Here is a 26,071-nt window from a genome sequence, read left to right as displayed (position 1 = left end):
GAATTCATACCCGCATACTGTCTTTGATCTCTTCCCCCTTCCAGGACGCGGAATGGAGGCTTCTCCGCTGACGCGACAGCCTCAGCCCGAGGTGTTCCAGCCCAAGATTGTGGTGCTCTACGAATCACTCTTCAAGGTGCGAGCGCTCTCCCCTTCCCTCATTATTTCCCCAGTACAGCATATGAGAGTGCTGACGAGGAGGCTCCGTAAAGGTACGGCTGGTCCCAATGTCCTTGTCCTTGTCCTTTGTCTCTCCCGATTCGGTTCCCCGCCAGCTCCCTCCCTGATACCCGACCTTTGAACCAGCGGTAGAACGCATTCATTCGGATCCTCGACTAAAACCAAGAAACCCCCCACCCCCACCCCCACCCCCACCAGGACGAACATGAAGACGAACGATCCGAGGGATTCTGGCGCGAGTTCTTCCTCCTGCGTCCCGACCGCGGCACGCTCAAGAATCTGTTGGAGGGCTTAATGCCGGGCCAGGTGCTCGCGCTCGAGGACCGGACGAGGGAGCTTTTCTTGCGCGCCGTCGATACCATCAAGGCCGACCAGGGCGTCGCTTGCCTGCATGCACTTGATGTGAGTGAGCTTGCGTTCTCTTCCGCCTTTTCTGCCGCCAACGGTTTGGTTGTTGGAACTTGTAGGACTGACAGAAAAAAACCGGGAGGGGGGAAGGATCTCCTGTAGACATTAAGTGTGTTCCTGGCCTCCGTGCTGGCGAAGAAGTATGCGCATCCGAGTTCCGAAGTCATTTCCGTCCTGGCCGGCATCGACCTCATCGACACCATCTTTACCGAGTTTGTCGCGGCGCTGGACTCCATCATACGCGGCGGGAGGACCTTGGAGCGGCGCCAAAAGGCCGTCGAGGTTGTTTTGGCCGTCGCCGCGGGGGCCTACCAGACCAGCTTGCTCACATATTTCGTCCAGCGGGACTTGTTCCCTGCCGTTATGAAGGTATGAGGTATGAGGAGGTTTTGTGGTTTCGGCACAAACTATCCCCTCTAACATCGTTCCAGTTCATCCAAGACTCGGAATCGCCTGCGCAGACCATCCAGACTTTCGCCCTCCTTGGCCTGCTGGCCAACTACAACAAGTTCGAGTTCCAGAACCCCTACCAACAGCGGCTCAACGACTTTGTCAACGAACCCATTATTCGAAAGATCATCAGCAGTGTCGGGTATACATGCCAGAAATTGGCCTTGGACTACGTCGACGTGCTCGATGACTTGCCCGAAGGCTGGACACTGAGCAACACGCTACATATGATCGGCCTTGGCATCGTGGCGCGGGGTCCGAAACCCGAGAAGAAGCCTGTGTATGATGAGGAGACGCAGAAGCAGATGTTTGCTAAGCTGTGAGCCAGCCAGCCCTCCTTTCGAAACCCCTCCCTCCCTCACGTCCCCGCTTTCCCCATTTTCAGTTCCTCTATTTATATAGGAGAGAGAACTCTGTTGCTGACCCCCGCGGTGGGTAGACCCGGCGAAGAAGCATCGGTGTTGTTGGCCACCTACGACTTTACGCATGCCAACAAGCTCTTTTGCTTCAACCTGGTCACGTTAGCCGAGAAGGGAGAGGAGCAGCCGCTGGCCAGCTACCTCTCTCTGACCTCGTACCTTCTCCAACACGCCTACCTGTCTCCCCGAACGGCGCACTACGCCACCCTCAATCTCACCGTCATCCGCCTCCTCGTCGAGGACCCGGTCCTCTGCAAGAGGATATGCGGCGAAGAATCCAAGACGGCCGTGCGGCTCTGCCGCCAGAGGTCGCCGCACCTCCCTCTCGTCCGGGGGGAGCGCGTGATGGCGACGGCGGTGCTGGACGCCATGGTGGACGGCATCTCGCACAACCTGCGGCGCCGGCTCGACGTGGGCCTCTACACGCTCTGCGTCGGCATCATGCTGCGGGTGACGTCGTACCTCGCGCGGTCGCGCACGCGGCTGCCGTACCACTGGGCCGACTTCTTCCGCGCGCTCCTCGCGCTCGTCCGCTTCCTGACCACGTACGCGTCGGACCTGCGGCTCCTCCTGCAGATCGAGGTCCTGCTCGACCACGTCGCGAACCTCCTCGCGCTGGCGCTCTCCTCGGGCGAGGCCTTCCTGCCCTCGCCGGCGGCGTACGACGACTTGTTCTACAAGGTGGTGGAGGCCGGCGACGTGCTGGTCCGGTTCAAGGAGAGCTACGGGCTGGGGAAGAGGCAGGGCAATTCCATCGACACGCTCATCAGCGTGAGCGCGCACTATCAGGACATGCTGAAAGGGCCGGGCGGTGGCCCGGGTGGTGGCCCGGGTGGTGGCGGTGAGAAGAAGCAGACGCCGACCAAGAAGACGAAGACGAAGGGGATCCTCACGAGTGCGCAGGTCGCCGACGTGATTAAACAGGGGTACGATACGCTCAGTATCCAGGCAAAGGAAGGGCTGGATACGTGGGAACGGTACCGCGAGGCCGATGAGCGGACTGTGTTGAAGAAGGTTGCGCGGGTGGCGGTCGCGGATGGCCGCGTCTTGGTCGCGCCGTAGAGGATGATGAGGCCCCGACAGCCGACCGGAGCCGGCATTTGACTAATCCAACTATTGTGATTGGTCTGCTCTGATATGGCAAGATTTCGCTAAATGTTAGCCGGAACTCGCATAGGTACTCCCTTGTATCTTTCCAGCTGACAAAGCAATTCTCGTGAACCGAACTGTGATATGGTGAGACTGTTTCAGCGGATTTCGAATCCAAGTACCTCGGGGTACTTGCCTATGACTCCTACAACACGTGATGATGCGATGTTGATTAGGAAGCAGTTTCGGTGGGACCAGAATATGAAATCTATCTATCTAGCACTCACGCTTTGAACACACCACTGGACATTCTCCCCTACGCATTTTCTCCCGTCCTCATCATTTCCTTTCAAACAGTCGCTTGTCAAGCGCGCAGGTACAATTATAACGACGCAGAGTATTCCTGTATATACCTCCCGTCCACACCCATTGGCAACCCACCGCGACGCACAACGAACGACCATCGTCCCATCCCATGGCGTCATAACTTGGGCTTCATCCTCGCTTCTTCGACGCACCTTCGCTTCTCCCATCACCCTTTGAAGCATATCTTCGCAAAGCACATTCGATATCAGATCCCCAGCCTTCACCATGAATGCCCCGCGTGCGGCCTCGGCCACGCGGCTTGCCATAGGTCGCGCCATGTTCAGGTGTACCTCAGAAGCCACACGAACGATCAGGCCGACAAGGACAATAGGCTCGGGTGTGAGAGTACATGAAGTCCAAGCCGTGTCGCGGCGCTGCTACGGTTCTGCGACCTACCAGTCGTACACACTTCCGACCAACACGCCGCCACCACCGCCGAGGGGCGAAAACTCATCAGCTTCGCCGACGACTTCCCACGAACTACATTCGCCTCCGTCGCCGTCGCCGAGGGTCCAGAATCCCACAGACGGAAAGAACAGTATCGAAGCGAGCACATCTCTCGACACAGGACGGACGACGACAGCCCCCTCAGATTCGTCACCGTCGTCACCCCCCGCCGCACCCGCACCCGCATCCACCTCGAGCACCGCCCCCCCCCCCGACGCCAAAACCACACCGACCGCAGGAACCGGCCCCAAGCCTCGCCAACGGCCCAAGCTCCGCGCCCGTAAGGCGGCGATGAAGCTGACGCCGACGGCGGTGGACCAGCTGCGCGCCATGCTGGAGGGCCCGGAGCCCAAGCTGATCAAGGTCGGGGTGCGCAACCGCGGGTGCAGCGGGCTGGCGTACCACCTCGAGTGGGTGGACAAGCCGGGCCTATTTGACGAGACGGTGGAGCAGGACGGCGTCCGGGTGCTTGTCGACAGCAAGGCGTTGTTCAGTATTATTGGGAGCGAGATGGACTGGGTGGAGGATAAGCTGAGTCAGCGGTTTGTGTTTAGGAATCCCAATATCAGTGAGTTTTTTCTTCCTTCTTTTTCTTTCTTTCTTTTTTTTTTCCTTTTTTTCTTCTTCTCTTTTTCTTCCCTTTTTCTTCCCTTTTTCTTCCCTTTCTCCTTCCTCTCCTGTTCCCTTCCATCCTTTCTTGCCTCGTGCTTGATTTAGACATGTTTGCAGTGCTAACTAGCAACAGAGGAGGAGTGCGGATGCGGCGAGTCTTTCATGGTGTAACATCAAGATTACCGCCCTCGGCTTGGGCATGGGGATGGAGACGGGACAGAAATAGAACTGTGTATAGATGGCAGAGAAGAGACCGAGGAGGCAATTCAACAGCCAAGTCCTTGAGCATGGCACGGCGTTCTATACCTTATCTTTCTCGAGAATGAGTGTACGGATGCGGTGGGTTTCAACATCGTCTTCAGCGACGGTGGTGGGATGGGACGGGGGACAAGAGACAACGCTCCTGAAGCATGCTATACATAATGCCTTGAGCGTACTTCATATCTGAATCTCCACTATCTTTACGGTTTTACTGGCCAAAATACAGTTTGTTGTGCTGGGTTCTTTCTGGTGCTCCATTCCGTATAAGACCAGAGTTGACAAGGACAAGCAAAGATAAAAACGACCTTGTCCCCTTTTGTCCGACGAAGGCGCCTTACTAAATAAAGCAGGCTTAGCCTCTTGCCTTACGTAATTATACACATGACATCATCAGTTCATCCGGGCTCACTGACTAAGCCGCGTCCCATGTGACAGCGCGTCACTCCCCACATCGGCGCGTCTCCAGAATGAGCATCGAAATAAATTGTTCATGATCCATTTTGACGGCAGCTCCACCTCCACGTCCACGTCCACGTCCACGTCCACGTCCACGTCCACCTCCATCTCTCAGCCTTCACCTTTCACCTAGAACCCGTCATTGGACTGCTTAATTCCATTTGCCTTGTCATTGTTTCCATCTATCCACCATTGACTTGGCTTCCCTATTCTACCCCCTTCCACTCCTCTCCTCTCCTTTCGTGACCTCGCTCTGCCTCTGCCTCCGCCTCTGCCTCCCTCCCCCTCTCCCTCTCCCTCTCATCCTCTCGCCCTCTGACCATGCCTACGTCGGTCAAGTGTCCAATATGTGGAAACTTTGTCACTCACCAACGCATCAATGACCATCTCGACTCAAAATGCGTCGAGTTCGTCCTTGGCACCTCCCACAACGCCGCTAACCTAAGCTCGTCTCCTCCACCCCCTTCAACTCCAGCCAACGGATCCTCCGATAAGCCGAGCGTCATGTTCTTCTCACAGCAACCGAAACGGTCTGCCGCGACCTTTTTCCAGACGCCAGCAGCCAAGAGGCAAGCGACCGTCTCCAAGGTCTCCCCCACCGTTCCCACTTCCAACTCGACCAATCCTCAAGGGCACCAGGCCACCGGGAAAAGCAACAGCCAACCGTCGAATTGTAAGCATCGCGAACAACCCTCCTCCCCTTGTGCCGATCTACGATGATACTAACGGGAACATGTTCGCAGCCACAGCAAACACCACCGCCGCCGCCTCCTCCTCCTCCTCCTCCATCCTTTCCAGAAAGCGCACCTTCGACCAGGGGCCAGGGCGCGACCTCGTAGAATCGTCAGGAGCGGAACACGAACACCTTAGAGATGCCAGTAGCGCAGCCCTAGATGTACAACCGACTTCGAAACGCACCAAGACAGCCCGCGCCGCTCCGTTAGCCGACCGCATGCGCCCCCAGACTCTTGACGACGTACATGGTCAGGAACTTGTCGGTCCTCACGGCGTCCTCCGCGCCTTGATCGAGTCGGATCGCGTGCCGTCCATGATTCTCTGGGGTGGCTCCGGCACTGGTAAAACCACCATTGCCCGGTGTATCGCCGGTCGCGTGGGCAGCCGCTTTGTCGAACTCAACGCTACCTCTACAGGTGTGGCCGAATGCAAGAAGCTCTTCCAGGAAGCCTCCAACGAGCTGGCCCTGACCGGCCGCAAGACCATCATTTTCTGCGACGAGATCCACCGCTTCTCGCGGTCCCAGCAGGACGTCTTTCTCCGCCCTGTCGAGGCCGGCACCATCACCCTTATCGGCGCCACCACCGAGAATCCGTCTTTCAAGGTCGGCGCCGCCCTCCTCTCCCGCTGCCGCACCTTCACCCTGCGCAAGCTGGACGAGGACGACCTGGTCGCCATCCTCCGCCGCACCGTCGCCGCCGAAGAGGCCGTCGGCCACTACCGCCCGTCCCCCCTCGTCGACGACGCCCTCTTGCGCTACCTGGCCGCCTTTGCCGACGGCGATGCCCGCACCGCCCTCAACCTCCTCGAGCTGGCCCTCTCCCTCACCGCCCGCCCGGGCATCACCCAGGACGAGCTCAAAGCCGCCCTGACCAAGACGCTCGTCTACGACCGCGCCGGCGACCAGCACTACGACACCATCTCGGCCTTCCACAAGTCCGTCCGCGGCTCCGACCCGGACGCCGCCCTCTACTACCTCGCCCGCATGCTCCAGTCGGGCGAGGACCCCCTCTTCATCGCCCGCCGCATGGTCGTCATCGCCTCCGAGGACGTCGGCCTCGCCGACTCGTCCCTCCTCCCGCTCGCCACCGCCGCCTACACCGCCACCCAGCAGCTCGGCATGCCCGAGGCCCGCATCCCCCTCGCCCACGCCTGCGTCGCCCTCTGCCTCGCCCCCAAGAGCACCCGCGCCTACCGCGCCCTCAACGCTGCCTTTGACGCCCTGCGCGAGCCCGGCGTCGCCTCCCTCCCCGTGCCCCTCCACCTCCGCAACGCCCCGACCCGCCTCCTCCGCGAGATGGGCTGCGGCGCCGACTACAAGTACCCGCCCAACTACCGCGACGGTCGCGTCCGTCAAGAGTACCTGCCCGAGGGCATGGTCGGCCGTCGCTTCCTCGAGGACCGCCACCTTGGTACCGAGGTTGATCCCGACTTGGAGATGCAGGATGCTTGACCTGTGGCGATACGATACGATGCATACATACATACCCCCGTACCTACAACAGGAAAGCAAAAGGAAATATATACCGAAGCGGCGGGGCATAACTAACAGGAGTCAAAAGTCGGGCCATGGACATACATCCTGCGCTTGTACAAAACATGTCATTTAAGAAGAACATTACACCATCCCGGAGCAAAAAGACATCCAGGATGTATGCAGTGGGAACCCATAATAACGCGACGGGAAAAGGGGCATGGGGATAGGGATGGTTAGTATTTTGTACAGCTATTCTGCGTCGTTTCACCCTCTCACGACAGTGAGTCCAGTTCTCCCGTCACAACGACGGACCGTGGAGCTGGCCTTCTGAAAACGACCGATGCCCCCCTCATCAAGCAAAGGGTTTCCTCCTCGTTTAGAAACTGAAGATGCTCGTTGCGAAGCAAATCCCCCTTTTGTCCGTAGAACGATGAGCCATACAATGCGCCATGCATGCATCATCGGTCATGAAATGGGGTGCTTCTCTTCCCAGTCGAGACCCAACTCCACGCCGCAAAAAGGAATATAAACCCTCCTCTCCCCCTTGTCCTTTCTCAGATCTTCCTCGCACCTTGACTCATAAGAATGCCTGCCTGCTGTCTCACTTGTGTGTGTCACGGTCTGACTACTCGTCTGTTCCATCCTCATCTCCCTGCTTCAGGCGACGAGATTCCGCCTTGGGCGGAGCATCATAAATCCCTCGCAAGGTCCAACGACAGCGAAGATAAAGAAGGAAAAAAGAAGAAGAAAAAAAGGTATCCTTTCCTCCCCCCCACCCCCCCTCCCACCCCCCGCGCGTCTCGGTACTCAAAAACACGCAAACGATCATTAATAAGAGAAACAGGCGGCCAAGGAATAAAAAAGCAGCCCTTCGCAGGCGGTAGGGCAAGCTTCCACTCCTCCTACTCCTCCTCCGAATCGGACGACTCCTCGCGCAAAGGGTGCAGCGGCACCTCGGGTCCTCGATCGGACGCCGGCTCCTGACCGGCGCCGGAACCGGACTTGTACTGGTTCTTAAGCCGCTCGAGTTCGGCGATGCGGGCCTCCTGCTCCCGGGCGTTCATCGGCTTGTTCTTCTTGGGTTTACTGGGTTGTTTGGGCGCCTGTTTGGCCGACGGACCGTTGTTAACCGGAGACGATTCACGCGCCGACGGGGCGTTGGTACCAAAGTTGGGGAGGACTCTCTTCAAGAGGTCCCAGAGCTTGTGGAGCGCGTCGGTGGTAAGCTGGTCGATCTCGAGCTCGAGTTCGCCGCTGTCATTTTCCTGTAGGACGGGGGCGCAGGTGAGGGAATGGTTAGTCGGGTGCTGCAGCGGCGAAGAAGAAAAGAAGAAAAGAGAGAGAGGATAAATAAAAAACGTACAGTTTGACCGGTGTCCTTCTTGATTATGTCAATAGCACGCGCAATGTTCACCTCGTCAAGGTCGTTGATACCATTGGCGATCTGGTCCTTCTCGTTCTGCGTCATCGGTCGTTTCGACTTCTTCGCGCCGCCCGACGTTCCAGACTTCCTGGACGCCGACGCCGTGGACGCTTTCTTGCTCCCGCTCGCCGCGGCCTTGGCCTTGCTGCTCGACTTGGATGTTTTGCTTTTGGACGGCTTGGCCTCCGACTTCTGGCTCCCCAACTTCTCCCTCTCCTCGAGTACCCGTTTTCGGATCGCCTGGACGATCGTCCGCTGCAAATCGATCTCCGTCTCGTCCGGGTTGTCAATGTTGACGATCAACTGCGAAAGTTTCGTCGTTTCCGCCCTCAGACGCTGTTCCAACTTATCGATCGCGGCCGCGGCGTCTGACGCCTGTGTCGATTTGCCCGAGGTCGCCGGCTGCTGCTGCTGCTGCTGCTGCTGCTCCTCCTCCTCGTATTCTTCCTCGTCGGACCCGTCTTCGCTGTCTTCGCTAGTCACGGCTTCCGACACGGGCTTGACGGGCGTGTTCTTGGCCATCCACTGATCCTTCTTGGCCCACGCGTCCTTGAAGAGCTTCTCCAACTGCATGGCCTGGAGAGTTACCACGTGGTCCGGGCCGTTGAACTTGAGGCAATTCTTCACGACGAGTTGGAAATCAGTCTGCACTTGCTTGGCATTCTGGTATTCGTTGGTCATCAACTTGCTCTTGATGGTGCCCAGGTCCATGGGGTTTTTGACGACGCTCCAGTAGTTGGGGATCTGCAGCGCCACGGGGTCCACTGGCTCGAGGAAGGGGATGTTGAGGGCGTGGTGCTTGGGTTCCATAAGCTCCACAACCACATCGTAGGCGAACTGCAGCTCCAGGGGGAGTTTCTTCTTGTTAAAGTTCTGCATGGCCGTGTAGTCGATATCCCTGTTTTTGGGAGGGTGAATGGCGCGCTTCGGTCGGTCACTCTCGTTTTGCGTCGATGCTCTACGGACTTGGGGTACGCCACCTGGCGGGATGGCATACGCCTCCCTCTCTGGCTTGGCAGCCGGACTTGCCGCGGCCGGTCTTGACTCCTTCCGCGGAGGGGCTGGTTGGGGAGAGCCTGCGGCATTAGCGCGCACATCGGCGTGTCTGACGGGGTGGTGCTTAGGAGCGGGTTTCGTTCTAGGGGGTTCTTCCGCGGACACTTCCAGCATCTTCAGCCAGACTTGAGGTACTACAGCTCGGCCATGGGCCGTCACTTCGTGATGAGGGCCGTTGAATATGTATGTGTTCTTGTAGAGAAGAAAAAGGTCCTTCCTTAACTGGCCCAGGACGTTGTAGGTGGAACTGTCCCTCAGGCTGCGCTCCATAGTTCCGAGGTCCATAGGCTTGGGAACCTTCAGCCGGTAGCTTTCGGCCAGCATGGGCCAGAGTTTGGCGACCGAGTCTCTGAAGAAGGCCCCGGCCTTGGTCTTCTTGGCACCGGCCAGGATCTTGCGGAGCTCGCGGGCGCGATATTCGGTGATCTCGCGCTGGTTTGCTTCGGCGTCTTTCCAGCCCGGAACTTCCCAGAAGAGCTTATCGCTGATTTCGCCCTCTGCCTCCGTCTCTGCCTCGGCCTGAACGGTGACTGGCTGCGAGGCGGCAGGTGTTCCGTCGTCGGGACCCTCGGTGCGGGGGCGTTTGGCGGCAGGCTCGTCGGCGGCATCGTCTTCGCGAGAACGGGCGACCTTGGTCGAAGACGAAGGCGCATCGGGCATGGCAACGTCTGTATCAGCATGTGGTGGGGTCGTTGGATCTTTGGTTTTGCTGTCGATGGCGAGTTGCGACATGCTAGCCGGCTTGAGATCGAGATCCGCGCTGGAGGTGGGATCGCTGGGGTCAGGTTTTCCAGCTTTGGGAGAAGGCTTTGACGCGCCTTCTCCTTCTTCGGGTTCTGACTTTTGTGGCGCGTTGCTTGAGACGTCGCTGACTGGCTGGGAATTCTTGACGGCAAGTTCATCCTGGGGTTCCCGTTCAGAAGGTTTGTCGCTCATTTCGACGTCCTTGCTTTTCGCCTCTTCCTTCCCCTCCTGCGACTGTTGGTCGGCTTCGTCTGGTGTCGCTATAGTCGCGGATGCATCGTCGTCCTTGGAGCCTGCAAACTTGTTTGCTGTGACGTCCTCAGAGGTTTGTGTCGCTTTTTGATCAGGCGAGTCGCTCGAGGTCTCCTCGGATTTGTCGGCGTGATTGCCATGCCCATTAGCCAAAGGCTTGTCCTTCTCTACCGTCTTCTCCGATGGTGGTGAGGCTTGACTAAAACAAGGTTCAAGTCAAAATAAAGTATAAAAGAGATAAAGCAAAAAATAAAAATAAAAATAAAAAAGGTAGGAAGGATACTGGGGGAATAGGCAAATGAAGGAGGCGCAGCGGAAGTGGCGACATGAAAGGCACAAGTGAATGCATGAGCCACATCCGGCCATAGGAGGCGGTCGGTCCCTTTCCCCCGTATCAGGCGGTTGGCATGAGGAGATGACTCACCCGTTCGTCTTCGTCTCAATCTCGACTTTCGTCGCCTTCTCGGCGGTTCGTTCGCCAGCCTTGTCCGACTCTGTTCTCTCGGGTGGTGGTGATGCCATAACTGCCATTCGGGAAGTGTTGGGATGGTGGGGATGACAAGGGCGACGAAGATGGCAGGTTCCTAAGCGAACAGCACCGGATAGATGAGGCGAAGTGTAAATCGAGGCTGCTGCGGTGTGCTGTAAAAAGGCGGAAGCGACGTTGGGAGTAAATCCGTCAATGGTTGTAGACGTCGGTATGCCTCTCGCAGAATAATAGTAACTGAACGACAGCGACTCGATGATCGCGCATGCATCAAGTCGGCGCAGAGTACGGATCAGGGATTTTCAATGCGAATACCGATAGTTCGCGACGTCAAAAGCGTGGTGATGGTTGTCTTGCGCGTCGTCGCAAACGCAATACAAGCTTCAAATGCGACGCGGCGGGAAGCGACGATGATGAATGATTAAAGCGTATCAAATAGACGAAGAAAAAAAAAAATAAGCCGGAAATTTTCGGAGTTATGTCGTCGATAATGAAAACCTGATGATGAGTGGTGGTGGTATGCGGGAAACTGGTGTGACTTTTTTGGAGGGTTCGAAAAAAAAGTCGCGACCTGCGACCGGCGGAGAAAAAAAAAGCGCGTGCACGTCAGTGTTTTTGAACCAGGTCGGCGGCGCGTCCTATTTATGAGGAAGGTGTTTGGCGTGGGCCGTTGGCGTTGGGGTCCACTCCGAGTGGTCGGGATCAGTGACCCGGGGGGGGGGTTAGGTGGCCTTTTAACGGGGCAGTGGCACCGGTTAAGCAAGAAAGTCGTGGTGGAATAGAAGGGAATGAGGCACGGAGGAAAAGAGGAAAAGAAAAGAGCAAGAGAGGAAAACGGTCCAGCCACTCACGCGTTCTTCTTCGAGGGTGACTATATGGGGCACCGGAAGTGGTCAGTGCTTAGCCAGGATCAACGGGAGAGCTCGGAGAAGGTACGAAGGATAAAGTACCTTTTCTTTTCCCGTCCAAGACAAGGTGAGGGTGAGGTGAGGAGAGGCGTGAGGCGAGTGAAGCGTGTATGGGTGGGTATTGGCGGATAGGAGGGGGAGGGAGGGAGAGAAAAGGGAAAGAGGGAAGAAAAGGGAAGAAAAGAGAATGGGAAGAAGAAAAAAAGGTGGAAAGGAAATAAAAATAAAAGTACTGTCGCATGATTGGGGGACACCTTGCATAAAATTGCATAATTCTGCAATGACCCCGACTATCAGCCAATCAGCTTACTTTGTTATGCCGCAAGGGGGGTGACATAAGTTGGTGGGGATACTACCTACTTAGTGTACTCGCGAAGAGACTAACTTCGTAAAGGTGGTCACCCCCCTTGTGAGGGAAATGATGACGCTGGGACTATACTTTGTACCTAGGTAGAATACGCGTGGCTGGGTACCAAGAGGTGGCGGAGATTTCTTGTTCTATAGGTACAGGGAGTATAAAGCACGAAGTACACGATAAATCACTGGTTAATAAGTTATTATGTAATAATTCATCTATACTACGCCGCCTTTATTTTACAATTATAGTGTTTTAGGCAGTTGGATTCAGAGTCATAGTATAGGATATAATATATTAAGATCTATAATATTACGTGCGATTTTCTATATAATATATACATACATAATAGGCATGGTATAAATACAGCTTAGCGGTGGTGTTATAGCCCTCGTAGAATATAACGTGTGATTTCTTGATATTAACATATGATGTCCCTATTGAGTCCTAGTAATTATATTGTACACTCTTCACTTACACTTACTTAAGGTCCACTTCCACTCAGTTGCCTTCGACAACTACTCAAGAGACATTGAAAGACAACCCTATTGGATTTGAGTAAACTGCTCGAGGAGTCCAAAATTTAAAAGACCACCTGCATCAGTCCCAATGGGATACTTATTTGCAACCATTGGCCAGTCGTAATGGCTAGTACGACGAAATACGGAGTATAAACGAAGCTGCGACATGGACCCGGTGGCTGGTGGTCTGTACTTCGTACATGCAGTAGCAAAGGTTGTGGGCTTGGGGCTCGAGCTTCAATGGACAAGACCAACTTGTGAACAGTTCATGGTTTAACATGGAGTTATGTCCTTTAAATGTCAAATCACAGTCCGTAATAAGCTAATTGTCTAAGGAGGTTCCCTTAAGAATAGTTGCTTTCGAGATCCATAAAGAATAGGCCTTACTAGGGAGCCAGTAGACATACCTATTTTGCCAGTAAATGGGTGGGACTTGCCAAGCATAATAAGCTACCTAGGTACTAACCCATTTTTATGTATATCTTAAGTAGAGATATACTCTAGTAAGCAGGCCGTGTTTATTAACCTGGAAATCAACAGGTATTTTTATTATTCCTTCCTCTCTATAGCTCTGGCTTTTGGGTTACTAGAATTTCAGACGGTATCTTGAATGAGTTCATTACATGTATTTTTTTATTTTAAGCTAAGAAGAAACGAAAGAAAATGGTCTTGCAACGACATAACCAAAGAAATAAAAATAAACCCATCGATTACATAACCTATCACAACGCCCCACCTACCGATAAGGAAGTCGGTCGTCTGTGGAAATTTTACAGGACCCCGAAGAAAAAAAAAAGTCGGAACTCCCAGAAGCAGAAGCGGCACTGAATTATCAACACCACGGCGCAGACGATCGTTCGATCAGGCCTCTTTTTCTTTTCCCCCCGTCCTCCCTTCCACTTACCTTTTCTTCTCCCCCGGCGTTTGGTACTGTCACAAACCAAAATCACAATGTCTACCAAAAGAAAAGCGCCGGCGAGGTTCGCCCCTCCTACTGTCAAATCATCCATCAAAGTCTCCACCAAAGCAGCCATTGACGAGTCTCGCACCGCCGTCTCTGCGACCGATGCTCTTCAATCTGCGGTGAAACAGATCCCAGAGACAATCGACATCTCCTCCGACTCAAATAGCGACGATGCTCTGTCAGACGAAGAAGCCGATTCGGACGATGATGCCATGAACGGCGTGGAGGCCACAGAACCCTCCCAGAAGAACAAGTCATTACAACTACCGCCCAGCCAAGCCAATGGCGACGGTACATCTCACCTCCTCTCACATGACCAGACCTCTCCCAATGCCGATGCCGCCCCCGAATCAGACGCTGAAGCGACTTCCCCTTCCTTCGGTGAGCTGCTGCGCGGCACCATCGACGTCCCTGCCATCCTCTCTCAGCAGCAGCCCGACGGCGCATCCAGCAAAACCGTCACGCAGACCTCCCGCAACCTCGCGCCTCCTTCCCTCTCCTCCCTCAGCACCGTCCTCACGCAAGCCCTGCGAACCGAAGACACCGAGCTCCTCGAGTCCTGCCTCGAGGTCAACAACGTCGAATCCGTACAGCAGACCATCGAGCGCCTCGACAGCAGCCTGGCCGGCGTTCTGCTCACCAAGCTCGCCACTAGATTCCACCGCCGGCCGGGACGCGTCGGAAGCCTCATGATATGGGTCAAATGGACCCTCGTCGCCCACGGCGGCGCACTCGCCGTCCAACCGAAGGTGCTGGACCGGCTCGTCGGTTTGCAAAAGGTGCTCAACGAGCGATCGCGGGGCCTGCCGAGTCTTCTGGCGCTCAAGGGCAAGCTGGACATGCTGGATGCGCAGATGCAGCTCAGGCAAAACCGCCAGCGGAGGAGAGGCATCGAGGCGGGGGATAGCGAGGACGAGGAAGGTGCCGTCTATGTCGAAGGTGAAGAGGAGGAGAAGGAGGAGGAGGAGGACAGGAGCGCGATACTCCGTTCGAGGGGAATTGGCGGCATCGACGACGACGAGGATGGCGCGCCTGTGACGAATGTTTTCGTCGGCGAGTCTGACGTGGACGATGACGATGACAGCGTGGTGGTGGAGGAGGAGGGCGCCGACGACGACGGCGAGGACGAGGGAGACGAGCCGCTGGACGAGGACGATGTGGATCACGACGATGTGGAGGATTCTGCGGACGAAGACGATGACAGCGATGCCGAGGCAGCACCGCCCGCCAAGTTGCAGAAGGTCACTCGTTCCTTCGGGAAGAAGCGTTAAAAAGCACCCCACCTTTGTCGCATATGGCCACTGTACTTATTGGTGCTGATTCTGCCACATCACACAGCCCATCTTTGGCCGTGGGTTTTTTTTTTCTTTCACTTTTTGCTTTACTTTTTCGTCGCGCGGCATGGAACCTGTCAGGCAGCACTGCTGGGCGTCGACATACAGGTAGACTTGTTGGTCTATAATGACTCTCTGAATTGTTCATATTCCGTCACACAATTTTCGACGTCCTTTCTACCACTTTGCAGCGAATCCAAAAGCCAACTCCTCAGCTGCTTCTACTGATTTTTACAACATTCCATGGGCTCACGAGCTGATAGAGGCCACCAATAGGCTTCTAAAACGGCTTCCGATTGGCTTCCGATAGGCCTCCGATATTCCTGTGGGCTGTCGTCCCTGCAAACTCGAGCTATTGGAATGCTGGAAAACAACGAATAAGATGAATGGTAAAGGCAGGCAGGGCTGCAATGGCGTTTTTCATCATGTGCAGTCAGCACCGACGCCCTTTTACCCCTCCTTAACCATTTCGGAGAATTCCCATGTCGGGGTGCGGCTGAGGCAGGCTGAATTCTGATAATCTCGCCTACTATCGCGAAAGGGGTCATGGCGCAGCACCGGTCTAGGCGGCCTCTCAACTCCTGTCTCCTTGCATATAGCCTCATCGATTGATTAACCTCATTTTCGACCTAGCTCCTCTTTAAAATCACTCCATCTGTTAACTCGGGAAAATTCCAACATCTGCGCCGCCTGGCCTATAATCTATCATCTCAACTATTAACCATAATGGATGAACGCCCTCCTCAACAGTTCGAGTACATCGAAATGCCCTTGCCATCGGCAGAAACTCATATCAGGTTGCTAAAGATCCAACCATCTCGTCTCACAGTCAAGGGGTCTGGTTCTGATGAAGATCACTTCTCGAGTCGCATCGTCTGCGAAATGACCACTACCGACATCAGGAATCCCGCCCCTTACAAGTGTTTGTCGTACAGATGGGGTCCCGATGACAGGAACCATTGGGTCGAGGTTGCAGGCACTTGGCTCCCGATCACGGAGTCTCTTGACACGGCCATACGCCACCTTCGGCCTAAAGAGGAGGCTCTCACCATCTGGATCGACCAGATCTGCGTCAACCAGGGGGACGGCGTCGAGAAGGGGCACCAGGTCGTCCTTATGAAGGACGTGTACAGCAAGGCCGAGCAGACGTTGACATGGCTCGGTCCGGCCGCCGACGGTTCCGACGAGCTCATGGACTGCTGGGCAGACATCGGGGGCACTGCGCAACGGCTGGGCCTCGACTCCTATTTCACCAAGGAGAGGCTACCCCTCCTGTACACCAAGGTGCGGAACGAGGACCCGGATGACGAGCTGACCCGGGAAATACAAAAGCTCCTTGAGAGATCACGCCCCATATTCGACTCGGTCCTGGAGGCCATGGTCGCCTGGGACAAGAGGCCCTGGTTCTCCCGCGTCTGGGTCGTCCAGGAAGTGGCCCTCTGCGCCAACGCCGTGTTTGTGTGCGGGCGCAAGGTCGTCCCCGTCGACGACGTCGCCCTCGCCGGTTTCATCTTCGACTCGGCCATGGCCGATGTGGCATCGAGCATTGACAAGGAGCGACAGAGCCTCATCGCCGCGGTCATGGACCGTCGCACCGTTGCCATCCTCGGCACGCGGCGCCGCCGCCAGAGAATGCTCCGCCGCGAGAGCGAGGGAGATACGCTGTTCAATCTCATCCGAAAGATGTTCGTGGAGCACGATTCCCAGGCGACGCTCGCCCGAGACAGGATCTACGGGATGCTGGGTATAGCGGTCGATACCGACCAGCTGGGCATTGTGCCCGACTATACCAGCAAGTCCTCGGTGCCCGCCCTGAGGGACGCGGCGCGGTCCATGATCCGGAACGGTCGGGTCGAGCTGCTCTCCTTCTCGCAGTTCCCCAAGGAAGCCGGACGGCCGGGTCTCCCCACCTGGGCTCCGGATTGGCGGCCGGGGCTTTCTCGATCCTTCTACACCGTTTTCGAGTACGCGGAAGATCATCTCCTCGCAGCGGCGGGGACCACTTCTGTCGATCTTCTCCCGACTTCGGATCCCAACGTGCTCGGGCTAGGCGGCTACTTGGTCGACACGATCGAGGCGACGGGCACCACCTGGCAAGCAGATGGCGATTACTGGTCGTACTTTCTCCTTCTCAAGGAAATCAAGGCCTTATGCGAGACGTCGGCGGCGAAAAACCAACCCATCTACGCCGACGACGCCCGCCGCGCCGAGGCGCACTGGCGCGTACCCGTCGGGGATTTGTTCTGGACGGCCGAAACCGATAGCATGCGCGCACATTCCCCCGCCGTGCGAGATGCTTATGATGACTGCATGGCCGTGCTGGAATACATACTCGAGTGGCAGTCTCTCACACCCGAGCAGCTTGAAAGCCACGATGCCGAGTTTCCTCGTCGTCGACAGCCGGCGAGTAGGTACAGGAGCAACATGGGCGCCATGACGGGGAAGAAGACGTTCTTGACGCAAAAGGGTTATGTTGGGATGGGACCCAGTGATGCGGCCATGGGAGATGCGGTGGTGGTGCTCTGCGGCGGTCGTATCCCGCATGTCTTGCGGCCTCTGAAGGACGGAGATAGGTATACTTACGTTGGTGAGGCGTACTGCGACGGGGTTATGGACGGGGAGATTCTGTCGCTGAAGGAGAAGGAGTACTTTTACATCATTTGATTTGAACCGTGCTGGGGAGTGGGAGGGCCCCGGAGGGAGGGATACAGGCCGAGGTCATAGATATGTCCGACCTATTTGCAGAAACCCGTGGCGGCATCTTGTTTTACTATTACAGGGGTAATGTCCTGTTGAATGATTATTATTGCGAGTTGCAGCGTCGTCCCCAGAGTACCAAGCACAGGGAACTCCTCAGGGGTTCCTTTTGTAATCCACGTATATGCCACGTCGGGCTTCGGGGCTCCATCTAATTGATGGTTACTCGTAAGGCCTTCAGCATTGAGTCGTCCGTCTCGTTATATGCTCTTAAGCAACTATAGAGAGAGCAGCGGTACTATGGTGCATTAAACTATTCCGTTGAACGGCGTTTGTCTTGGCGAGTCGAGTTGATGGCGGTAAAAGAGTCCTCCGACCCTGAGCTGAATATGGCGTATTGAGTTGGCGTAGAGTCTGCAGGAGTCATTACGGCTGTAAGTGACCGCGTGAAGTGGTAAAAACCGCGGACAATTCTGATTGACCATTATCGTACCATGGATTGTATCCTTAGGCTCTGAATAAACACTCTTGAATAATGAAAATATACCAATGATCTAGCAGCCGGCTGCCGTAGCCTACAATATAGAGCCCGTGTTTATTACTGGTTTAAGGAGAGCTTAATGCTTAGCTGAACAAGTCAAAGTTAGATCCGTGTTTAACAGACCATATTCGACATTATTCAACGCACTATCAAAGAATTTACGAGATAATAACTCTTATACAATACCTAGTTCTCTTGAATACTATCTTATTTCTTCCCTTGCTATAGTGAGATAGTGAATTTTTTGTGCTTCTGCTAGATACCCCTTTTCCAGACAAGTACAGTGATTCAAGTCTTTCTAAGAAAACCAAACAGTCATTTTACCCCCAAATAGGGCCATATCGTCTGTCTTCTAACGTTAATTCTAACAGCAACCAGGCAGAAGCTGTATCTGTAGTCAATGGCTACGCTGAAAAAGTCAGAGGATCAGCAAGACCCCATACTCACTGACACCGAGCTTGATTCAACTTCCTGTCTAAAGCTTCGGCATAGGAGAGAATTCCGACTTGCCAACTCTACGGCTTTCAGTTACAGTTGGCAGTTTCTTTTACATGCTTATAATAAAACCAACTTGTTGGTTTCACTTGGGGTTATACTCAGTGATAAAGTACACATTGTAGTTTTTCATGACTTTTATATTATTAACTTATCACAAAACCCACAAAACACAGTAAGTCATGTTCCTGAATTACCAAGTTCTGTGCTTTCTACAGGCACTATATACTCAATCTCAGCTAGTTAGTTAGACGTTTCGATGAAACAGAAGGACCGGTGCTTATAGCCTAGATCTGCCGCCAAATCATGGGACCTTCCCAGTGGCTCCGATATGATGAATATATTATATCACAGCCTTAAACAGTAGCGTATTCCTTGCTTGATAGTTACAGCCAGGGGTATGCAGGCTACGGCGGGAAGCATTGAACTCTTACATCAATATTTTGACCCGCCGACGACTTTTACTCAACCAACTACAAGCGCGTGTGCAAAAAAAAAAAAAAAAAAAAAACCAGTCCGGCGTCCTCGGATATAGAGTTCGGTCTCTGGTCCGCTGTGTTGTGATCGGGGATTCCCGTGGGCCGTAGCTACACTAGCCGGGCCTCGACAACAGTGGGCCCTCGTTCCGTGGGTACCGGAGTGCCTTCTGCACGGCTTCGCTAAAGTTTGACAAACCGTGCTGCGTCTATCCGCAGCTTCGTTACCGAGAATGGTCGGTTATAGTGGGTAGCGGGGAAAGAATCACGTATTTATCTAGATCGTGGACTGCCAAGGACACCTAGCATCTCATGGCTCTCAACAACACCCCAACCAACTCAACTCCAGCTTGCGGGGGATATAGCCAGAAGACAGGGGAGCGTGATGCTGGAGCGGAGTAGCACAGCTGCACAGGCACACCTCGGTTTGGGAACGTGGGGGTGACAGAAGAGACGGAAGGGGGCGGCCGAGTGGGGGAAGTTGTGAGCTACGAGTCCAAATGCCTCTACGTTGTACGTTGTACAAATAATCGTCGTCAGGGAGCAAATGGGGGCATGTGGCACTTTCGGTCTTGGTGTTCTGGTTCTGTATTCTGTAATCGCCAGCCTCTTTTGTGAAGAAGCCTCCAGCCTCCAGCCTCCAGCCTCCTAGAGGGGTTTCTCTCGTCGAGTCGATATTCCCTATTCAGAGGGGTTCCTCGTTCTGGACAAGGTATTCTTACTTCGTAGATGCAGTTCGAAGAGACTCCAGAAATAATTACCTACTTGTTATATGACTGGACTACCTACCTACATATGTGCGGGATTTCGTTTAGTGGGAAGGGGGACGAGGCCGCACTAAAGGACACTACCTAGGTCCTAGAGGACGTGGGAGGTTTGCAGCCCTAGCGTCGATCGCTGTATTCTTCTACACTACCTAGTATTGAGCGCATCTGCTGCTAACACGGTTCGTCAGAGAGGGGGGAAGGACCCAATTCGTACATCGAGTCTCAACAAAACCAACTGGTGGGAATTGCCAAGGAATTTATGACTGTGCACACCCGGTACCGGTACGAATTAGCTCTATGTATTCGTACGTTGTGCTCCGTACCTTAGGTACTCCGTATGCTCCTTGACGTCACCACGCACCAATTACTCGGCTCTGTACAAGTGAAGGAAGCAGCTGGTGAAGCTGAAGCTGAAGCTTCCTTCCTCTGCCTTTTCCTTCCCCCTAATTTCTTCATCCCGTTGTGCTTGCTCCCTCCCACTTCCTCGACATCCATATCCACCATATCCATATCCATATCCATGCCCAGCCACCCACCCACCCATCCCCGCCTCCCCGACAAGACGTCCAGACCTGCGTCTGCTTGCTGCTGGTTGGTTTTCGCCTGCATCTGCACCGCACCTGTTCATTGCTTTCCATTCTTTCGCTTGTCAACACCTGCGGGATTTCTTGACGATTCGAGACGAGAACTGTCAACGTGACCAGAAAGACATCCCTGCTCGGAGGAAAACCGAAGGGAGGGAAGGGAGTACAGAGTATAGGTCGATCAAAATCGGCTGAGAGGAATCTTGCCGTCAGACCGAGGACAACCGTCAATCAGGATCCGCGAAACGAACCCTCCACAAAATCCCCCTCTAGTCATGTCGAATGCACTCCAAGCACGCGCTACCACCTCGGCGCTGACCGCAGCCGCGAAGTATGCCCTTTCTTTCCCTCTCTCTTCCTCTTCTGCTTCTTCTTTGGCTTCTGTGGGCAGTGGCGGCAGCGGTTGTATTCGTACTTTTAAGACAACCAGCACTTTTGCTTCATCTTCCGTTCTTGGCCCTTCTTATATCCGTCCTTTCTCCCCTCCGTCACCCGCTTCATCTTTCTCCTCCTTTCCACCCACTCTCACTCCCCTTGGCTTGCATAGTCGGAGATTCTACTGTAGCTCGGACTCGAACAGCTCTTCTCATTCCAACCCACCACCACCACCACCCCACCACCATCATCATCGCCCTACTTTCTCTTCTTCTTCTTCTTCTTCTCAACCACCCTCCACGCCTACTTCCTCCGAACCCCTCGCCATGCCTGAAGAGGACATCACCAAATACCTGCGCCAGTCGCACGCGCGGGTTTTCGAGCACAATCGCGCCTGGGTGACCGAGCAGACCAAGAAGGACCCGGAATTTTTCGTCAAGCTCTCGGCCGGCCAGAAGCCCGAGTACCTATGGATCGGCTGCTCCGACTCGCGCATTCCGGCCGAGCAGATCACCGGCCTCCAGCCGGGCGAGGCCTTCATCCACCGTAACATCGCCAACCTGGTGAACAACATCGACCTCAACGTCATGAGCGTGATCCAGTACGCTGTCCGCCACCTTGAGGTCAAGCACATCATCGTCTGCGGCCACTACGGCTGCGGCGGCGTCAAGGCCGCCATGACCCCGCAGGACCTCGGCATCCTCAACCCCTGGCTGCGCAACATCCGCGACGTGTACCGCCAGCACTCAGAGGAGCTCGACGCCATCCCCGACGAGTCCGCCCGCTACAACCGCCTCGTCGAGCTCAACGTCATCGAGCAGTGCCGCAACGTCATCAAGTCGGCCGCCGTGCAGCAGTCTTACTCGAAGAACAAGTATCCCATCGTCCACGGCTGGGTCTTTGGCCTCGACGATGGCCTACTCAAGGATCTGAACATTGGGTTTGAGGACATGCTCGCCGAGATTCAAAAGATTTACAACCTCGAGGATAGTTAGAGCATTTACCCCTTTCCCTTACCCTTTTTTCTTTCTCTCCTTCCTTTTCTTTTGCATTCCCATCGTTCTATACGTTCCAACAGAACAAAACACCATGTTAGGCCGGCGTTTGTGTATACACGTATAGTGTCGGCATGGCGGGTATACCGGGATGTTCCGTCGGTTTATTAAAAAAACAACGAGAGTTCATCATCCCCCAACGTTTATATGAATTTTTGGAATCACCGATCAAAGTTTGTGCCGAAGGAGAAACCCATTTCCCCACGGCTTCAGCGATGCTAGTCTCTTATCAATTTTTTCAATTCCAAGCCAAGATTACCGCCAACCGGCCGCTAGCCAATACCACTACGTCGGTTTTTTTTTTCTTTTTTCTTTTTTCTGGGGGTTTTTTTCTTCTTTCTTTTTTCCCCTTTTCGTGATCGCATTCGGTCTTGTTCCCTTCTTCCTTCTTCCTTGGTTTTTTTCTTTTTCTTTTCCTCCTTTTTTATTATTCTTTTCCCCTCTCGTCTTGCAGCAGATGGCAGTCAAGCAGCTGCAGATCATGAGCCCCGGCATTTCAGCAGATCAGTCATTCACCGGGGGGGATCCAAGTTGAAACCTTTTTCATCGTTCCGCTTCCACTTCTACCTCGATACACTAACCAACAGGTCTTACTTTTTCTCTCTTTTTTTTTTTTTTTTTTTTTTTTTTTTAAAAGGCTTCCGTCTCACTCAAGGTCCCATCTCGACATTTACATTGCGGGAACAAAAGCCAGGGTAAAAGGTCCTGGCGGTTTCGAACCAAAAACCTCGGACCATCTCATCTACGGAGGCATGTAGGGGCATGACCAAATACCGGTGGCGTAGTCAAGCTTTACCCCCTAGCGCTACCACCTCATCCCCTATTCAGCAGGTGACATTGTCTCCCAAGACGATCCAAACACTTATCGAGCGAATGAGCTGCGGCCCGCCATAAGCTCTGCCGATGACCGAGCTTTCGTGACCCTACTAGCTAGAGCTTACAACGTACGAACGTTTGGTCCCCAGTCAACTTGGTAGCTGACCCTGGTTCTGGAGCCGAAGCTGCAGCTGCAACATTAGTAGGACAATGCGAAAGATGGAGGGGTGAGACGCAAATATTTTGAGTCCAAGCTACGATGCATCATCATACATCAAGCTCCTCGTGTGCTTATAAGGAGGTCGCTCGCCCCAACCCAGTGGCACAGGGGACTGAGAACCGACCGACATCCCTCCCCCCTCTTTCGCACGGAGTAATCATCGCTCCCCGTGTGCCCCTTGCGTCTCACGGGTTGGGCGAATGCTTCTGTAGCAGGTTAGTCCTTGATTAACTCGAGTGAGCCAGCATGAAGTCGGTGTCGGTACACATGAGCGGTCGCTTCAAGGCGACCTGCTTGGCCTCCCTTGCCGGAGTAGCACTCCATGTCACCTTCGTACACGCCATCCCATGCACTCCTCCCGGAGATCCTTTCGAGGTCATTGATCCCCAAGTCTGGGTCAACCCCCACGACATGGTCTGGGACGACTTTGTGCCGCCACCCGGGGTCAACTGGGCCGATCCCGACCGGGCCGGGTCGGAGCGAAACTTCAACATCGCCTTGGTGGCCATCGACTACCCGAACATGCCCTTCGTCGTCACCCAGCCGGTCCAGTCGACCATCTTCAAGAATCCCCAGCCCATAGTGTCGGACTGGAACATAACGCGCGCCAACGTCGCCAGGTTCTACCAAGACCTTCTCAACACGCCAAGCCATCTGAATCGGAATCACACACTGCATGAATACTGGATGGAGGACTCGGCTGGCCGCTTTGGCGTCGACCTGACCGCCTTCGGTCCGTACGAAATGCCCGCCAACTCGTGGCAATATGGCATCGAAAACCGCATGAATCCGGGAGGGTGTCCGGCAGGAGCAAGCTGCAACCTCAACATCCGCACTGACGCGCTCCGCGCCTGGCGAAACGATGTAGGCGACGAGACGGCCGATTCCTACGAGCTCGTATTCATTACGTCAGCCGGCCAGGACGAGTCGTCCACGTGGCAAGAGTTCGGGGAGATGCTATTCGGAAGCCCGGACGAGGTGACGGACGCGTTCGGCCCTCCCGCGGGCAACGGGCCCAACTTCGCCAGCACGCGGTACGTAAACTGGACGTCTTGGGCCTCCGCGGCCACGCTGTGGCCCAACGCAGGCAGCGGGTCGTCGACGCAGGCCGAGAGCTCGGGCATGGGCGTCTACGCGCACGAGCTGTCGCACCTGCTGCGCATCGCGGACAACTACAACAACCCGTACGGCGAGCCGGCGCAGCGGTCCTACACGGGGCCGTGGTCTATGATGTCGCGCGGCAGCTTCAACGGGCCCGGCGGGCCGCACTCGCGGTGGCAGATCCCCGCGCTGCAGGGCGGCGCCATGGGGTCGCTGCACACTGTCCGCGACAAGCTGCAGCTCGGGCTGGCGGACCGGTCGAGCGTGCTGACCGTGCGGCGGTCCGAATTGGCGGCGGCGCGAGGTGGTGTCCTGGTGGCGGATGTGACGGCGCGGTGCGTCGCGGTGGGAGAGGGCGAATTGCTGGGGGTCCGGATCGCGCTGGACGAGGACGGGGACCGCACGCCGGCGTGCGACGCGCGGACGACGCCGTTCTGCGACGGCGGGCCGTACGACTACTACGAGGTCGAAGTGGTGGACCGGATGGGGGCCGACTCGTTCCAGCCCGACGCGGGGGTGCACTTGTCCAAGACGAAGGAGAGGGACGTGCTGCCGTTCCAGTGGACGGTGGATGCCAACCCGCAGGACGTCGGGCTGGTGGACTTTGCGCTGCCGGACGGGACGGAGAGGTATGTCACTGTTGGGGATTATCGGCAGTTGGCGGATGCGCTGTTCCATGCCGGCACGCGGTCGGGGAGTGCGTTTGAATATGTTGACGCGGCGAATGGGTTGCATTTTTACGTGCTGGCGAAGCAGCGGTCGGAGGAGGGGGAGCTGCGCTACTCGGTGGCGGTGCGGTCGTTGGAGGCGGCGGCGGCGGGTCGGGGGGAGGCGGGCGTCGAGGTCGGTAGTGGGTTCGTGACGGATGCGAGGCATAATAGGCCCACTGAGAAGGGGGTGACGTGCTCGTTCGAGGTGAGCAACACGGGGTCGTACGATGAAACGGACGCGGCGGTGGAGGCGCGGTGGGATGTGTTCCGGCTGAGTGCCGAGGTGGAGGGCGAGGGATGGCGGGTTGAGGTGCCGAACTCGGTGTTGGCGGTGGAGTTTGGGGGGAAGAAGGGGGTCGCGAAGGTCGCGATTGGGGCGGATGCGGATGCGGCGGAGGTGGCGGAGGTGAGGTTGACGGCTAGGTCGGAGGTTGATGCGGACGTTGTTGCGTCGGGGGTCTGCCGGGTGAATAAGTCGTGATGGAGGGGGTTGTATGGGTGGGGAGGGGAAGGGGGGGGGGGGGGGGTTTCTTCTGTCAATGCCATATGATATAGATACGTATTGTTGAAATCCATTGAATACACGTTTGGACAGGAGGATTTGCATCAAGTCTATGTCTACATATTATTATTCGCGCCGCTTGGCGCGCTATTAATTAATTACGTCTTGATTCGTCCGTCTTGAACGCATCCCCTTTTATACAATGTCCATGGGTCGACCCCCTTGAACCCCTCCCTACCTTACTTGGCGTTCTGAGACCCCTTTTGCGCGTCCAGAGCCTTGAAGGCAGCAGTACAGGCGCCAAAGCTCTGCAAGAGGAGAGCGGTGGGGATGATGATCCAGGGGGCGTTGAAGGCGACGTAGTAGCCGTAGAAGAAGCGCGCCTCGGGGCGGGAGTAGGCGATGCCCTGGGTGGCTTCGGCGAACTGGGCGATGGCGAAGTAGAGGACGCAGCCGTAGAGCTGGCCGGTGCTGACGAGGGCCTGGGCGGGGTGGCGGAGCGGGCACTGGGTGACGACGGCGAAGGCGCAGAAGAAGGAGAGGGGGCCCCAGGCCCAGGCGGTGATGGCTTCCATGCAGACCATGAAGGGGTCGGAGGTGAGGTAGCGCGAGTCGGAGAGGGAGTATTCTTTCCAGAGCTGGGCGAGGGTGGCGTGTTGGGAGGTGATGGAGGTGTGGTTGAGGACGAAGTAGCCTGAGGGTTGTCAGTATTTTTTCTTCTTCTTTTCTTCTTATTTTTTTCTTATTTTGCTCTCTTGACTTTGTTGCTCGCTTTCAGAACAAAAAAA

At 55.4% G+C, this 26,071-nt stretch overlaps 9 protein-coding genes across 9 annotated transcripts in view; 7 read left to right on the top strand and 2 right to left on the bottom strand.

Annotated features, from left to right (window-relative positions):
- Positions 1–52: 52 nt before the first annotated feature.
- SODALDRAFT_338250 (DUF1741-domain-containing protein) lies at positions 53–2,519 on the top strand (the record flags this gene model as incomplete). Its single annotated transcript, XM_028612761.1, has 5 exons — positions 53–136; positions 379–582; positions 691–957; positions 1,020–1,357; positions 1,478–2,519. The coding sequence occupies 5 exons, from the start codon at positions 53–55 to the stop codon at positions 2,517–2,519; spliced, it is 1,935 nt and encodes a 644-aa protein (XP_028468268.1).
- A 618-nt stretch (positions 2,520–3,137) lies between these two features.
- On the top strand, positions 3,138–4,142 carry SODALDRAFT_271769 (hypothetical protein; the record flags this gene model as incomplete). The annotated part of the gene is made up of 2 exons (XM_028607793.1): positions 3,138–3,927; positions 4,105–4,142. The coding sequence occupies 2 exons, from the start codon at positions 3,138–3,140 to the stop codon at positions 4,140–4,142; spliced, it is 828 nt and encodes a 275-aa protein (XP_028468267.1).
- Positions 4,143–4,743: 601 nt separating this feature from the next.
- Positions 4,744–7,113, top strand: SODALDRAFT_330178 (P-loop containing nucleoside triphosphate hydrolase protein). Its single transcript, XM_028611143.1, has 2 exons — positions 4,744–5,361; positions 5,432–7,113. The coding sequence occupies exons 1-2, from the start codon at positions 5,010–5,012 to the stop codon at positions 6,874–6,876; spliced, it is 1,797 nt and encodes a 598-aa protein (XP_028468266.1). The 5' UTR covers positions 4,744–5,009; the 3' UTR covers positions 6,877–7,113.
- Positions 7,114–7,687: 574 nt separating this feature from the next.
- SODALDRAFT_330175 (hypothetical protein) lies at positions 7,688–11,369 on the bottom strand. The gene is made up of 3 exons (XM_028611142.1): positions 10,800–11,369; positions 8,264–10,574; positions 7,688–8,165 (listed from the first exon to the last, which is right to left on the bottom strand). Exons 1-3 carry the CDS (start codon positions 10,895–10,897, stop codon positions 7,803–7,805), a joined length of 2,772 nt encoding a protein of 923 aa, XP_028468265.1. The 5' UTR covers positions 10,898–11,369; the 3' UTR covers positions 7,688–7,802.
- A 2,228-nt stretch (positions 11,370–13,597) lies between these two features.
- Positions 13,598–14,881, top strand: SODALDRAFT_321803 (NUC189-domain-containing protein; the record flags this gene model as incomplete). The annotated part of the gene is made up of 1 exon (XM_028609654.1): positions 13,598–14,881. The coding sequence occupies one exon, from the start codon at positions 13,598–13,600 to the stop codon at positions 14,879–14,881; it is 1,284 nt and encodes a 427-aa protein (XP_028468264.1).
- Positions 14,882–15,670: 789 nt separating this feature from the next.
- Positions 15,671–17,775, top strand: SODALDRAFT_306740 (HET-domain-containing protein; the record flags this gene model as incomplete). Its single annotated transcript, XM_028609045.1, has 2 exons — positions 15,671–16,396; positions 16,628–17,775. 2 exons carry the CDS (start codon positions 15,671–15,673, stop codon positions 17,606–17,608), a joined length of 1,707 nt encoding a protein of 568 aa, XP_028468263.1. The 3' UTR covers positions 17,609–17,775.
- A 2,404-nt stretch (positions 17,776–20,179) lies between these two features.
- SODALDRAFT_338244 (carbonic anhydrase) lies at positions 20,180–21,874 on the top strand (the record flags this gene model as incomplete). The annotated part of the gene is made up of 3 exons (XM_028612760.1): positions 20,180–20,225; positions 20,449–20,515; positions 21,070–21,874. 3 exons carry the CDS (start codon positions 20,180–20,182, stop codon positions 21,872–21,874), a joined length of 918 nt encoding a protein of 305 aa, XP_028468262.1.
- A 1,080-nt stretch (positions 21,875–22,954) lies between these two features.
- On the top strand, positions 22,955–25,308 carry SODALDRAFT_96656 (M6 metalloprotease). Its single transcript, XM_028615826.1, has 3 exons — positions 22,955–24,908; positions 24,992–25,178; positions 25,294–25,308. The coding sequence occupies exons 1-2, from the start codon at positions 23,217–23,219 to the stop codon at positions 25,010–25,012; spliced, it is 1,713 nt and encodes a 570-aa protein (XP_028468261.1). The 5' UTR covers positions 22,955–23,216; the 3' UTR covers positions 25,013–25,178; positions 25,294–25,308.
- Positions 25,309–25,373: 65 nt separating this feature from the next.
- Positions 25,374–26,071, bottom strand: part of SODALDRAFT_342884 (3-beta-hydroxysteroid-Delta(8),Delta(7)-isomerase) — a 1,320-nt gene continuing 622 nt past the window's right edge. The window contains exon 2 of the mRNA XM_028613104.1: positions 25,374–25,977. Within this exon, the coding sequence (XP_028468260.1) occupies positions 25,523–25,977 (455 nt within the window). The 3' untranslated portion in view covers positions 25,374–25,522. The remainder of the gene's footprint in view (positions 25,978–26,071) is intronic.

Source organism: Sodiomyces alkalinus (genome assembly GCF_003711515.1).
Source record: "Sodiomyces alkalinus F11 unplaced genomic scaffold SODALscaffold_2, whole genome shotgun sequence".
Taxonomy (NCBI): Eukaryota; Fungi; Ascomycota; class Sordariomycetes; order Glomerellales; family Plectosphaerellaceae; genus Sodiomyces; species Sodiomyces alkalinus.
The sequence above is the reverse complement of the archived record's forward strand: the minus strand, read 5'-3'. Positions and strand labels throughout refer to the sequence as shown.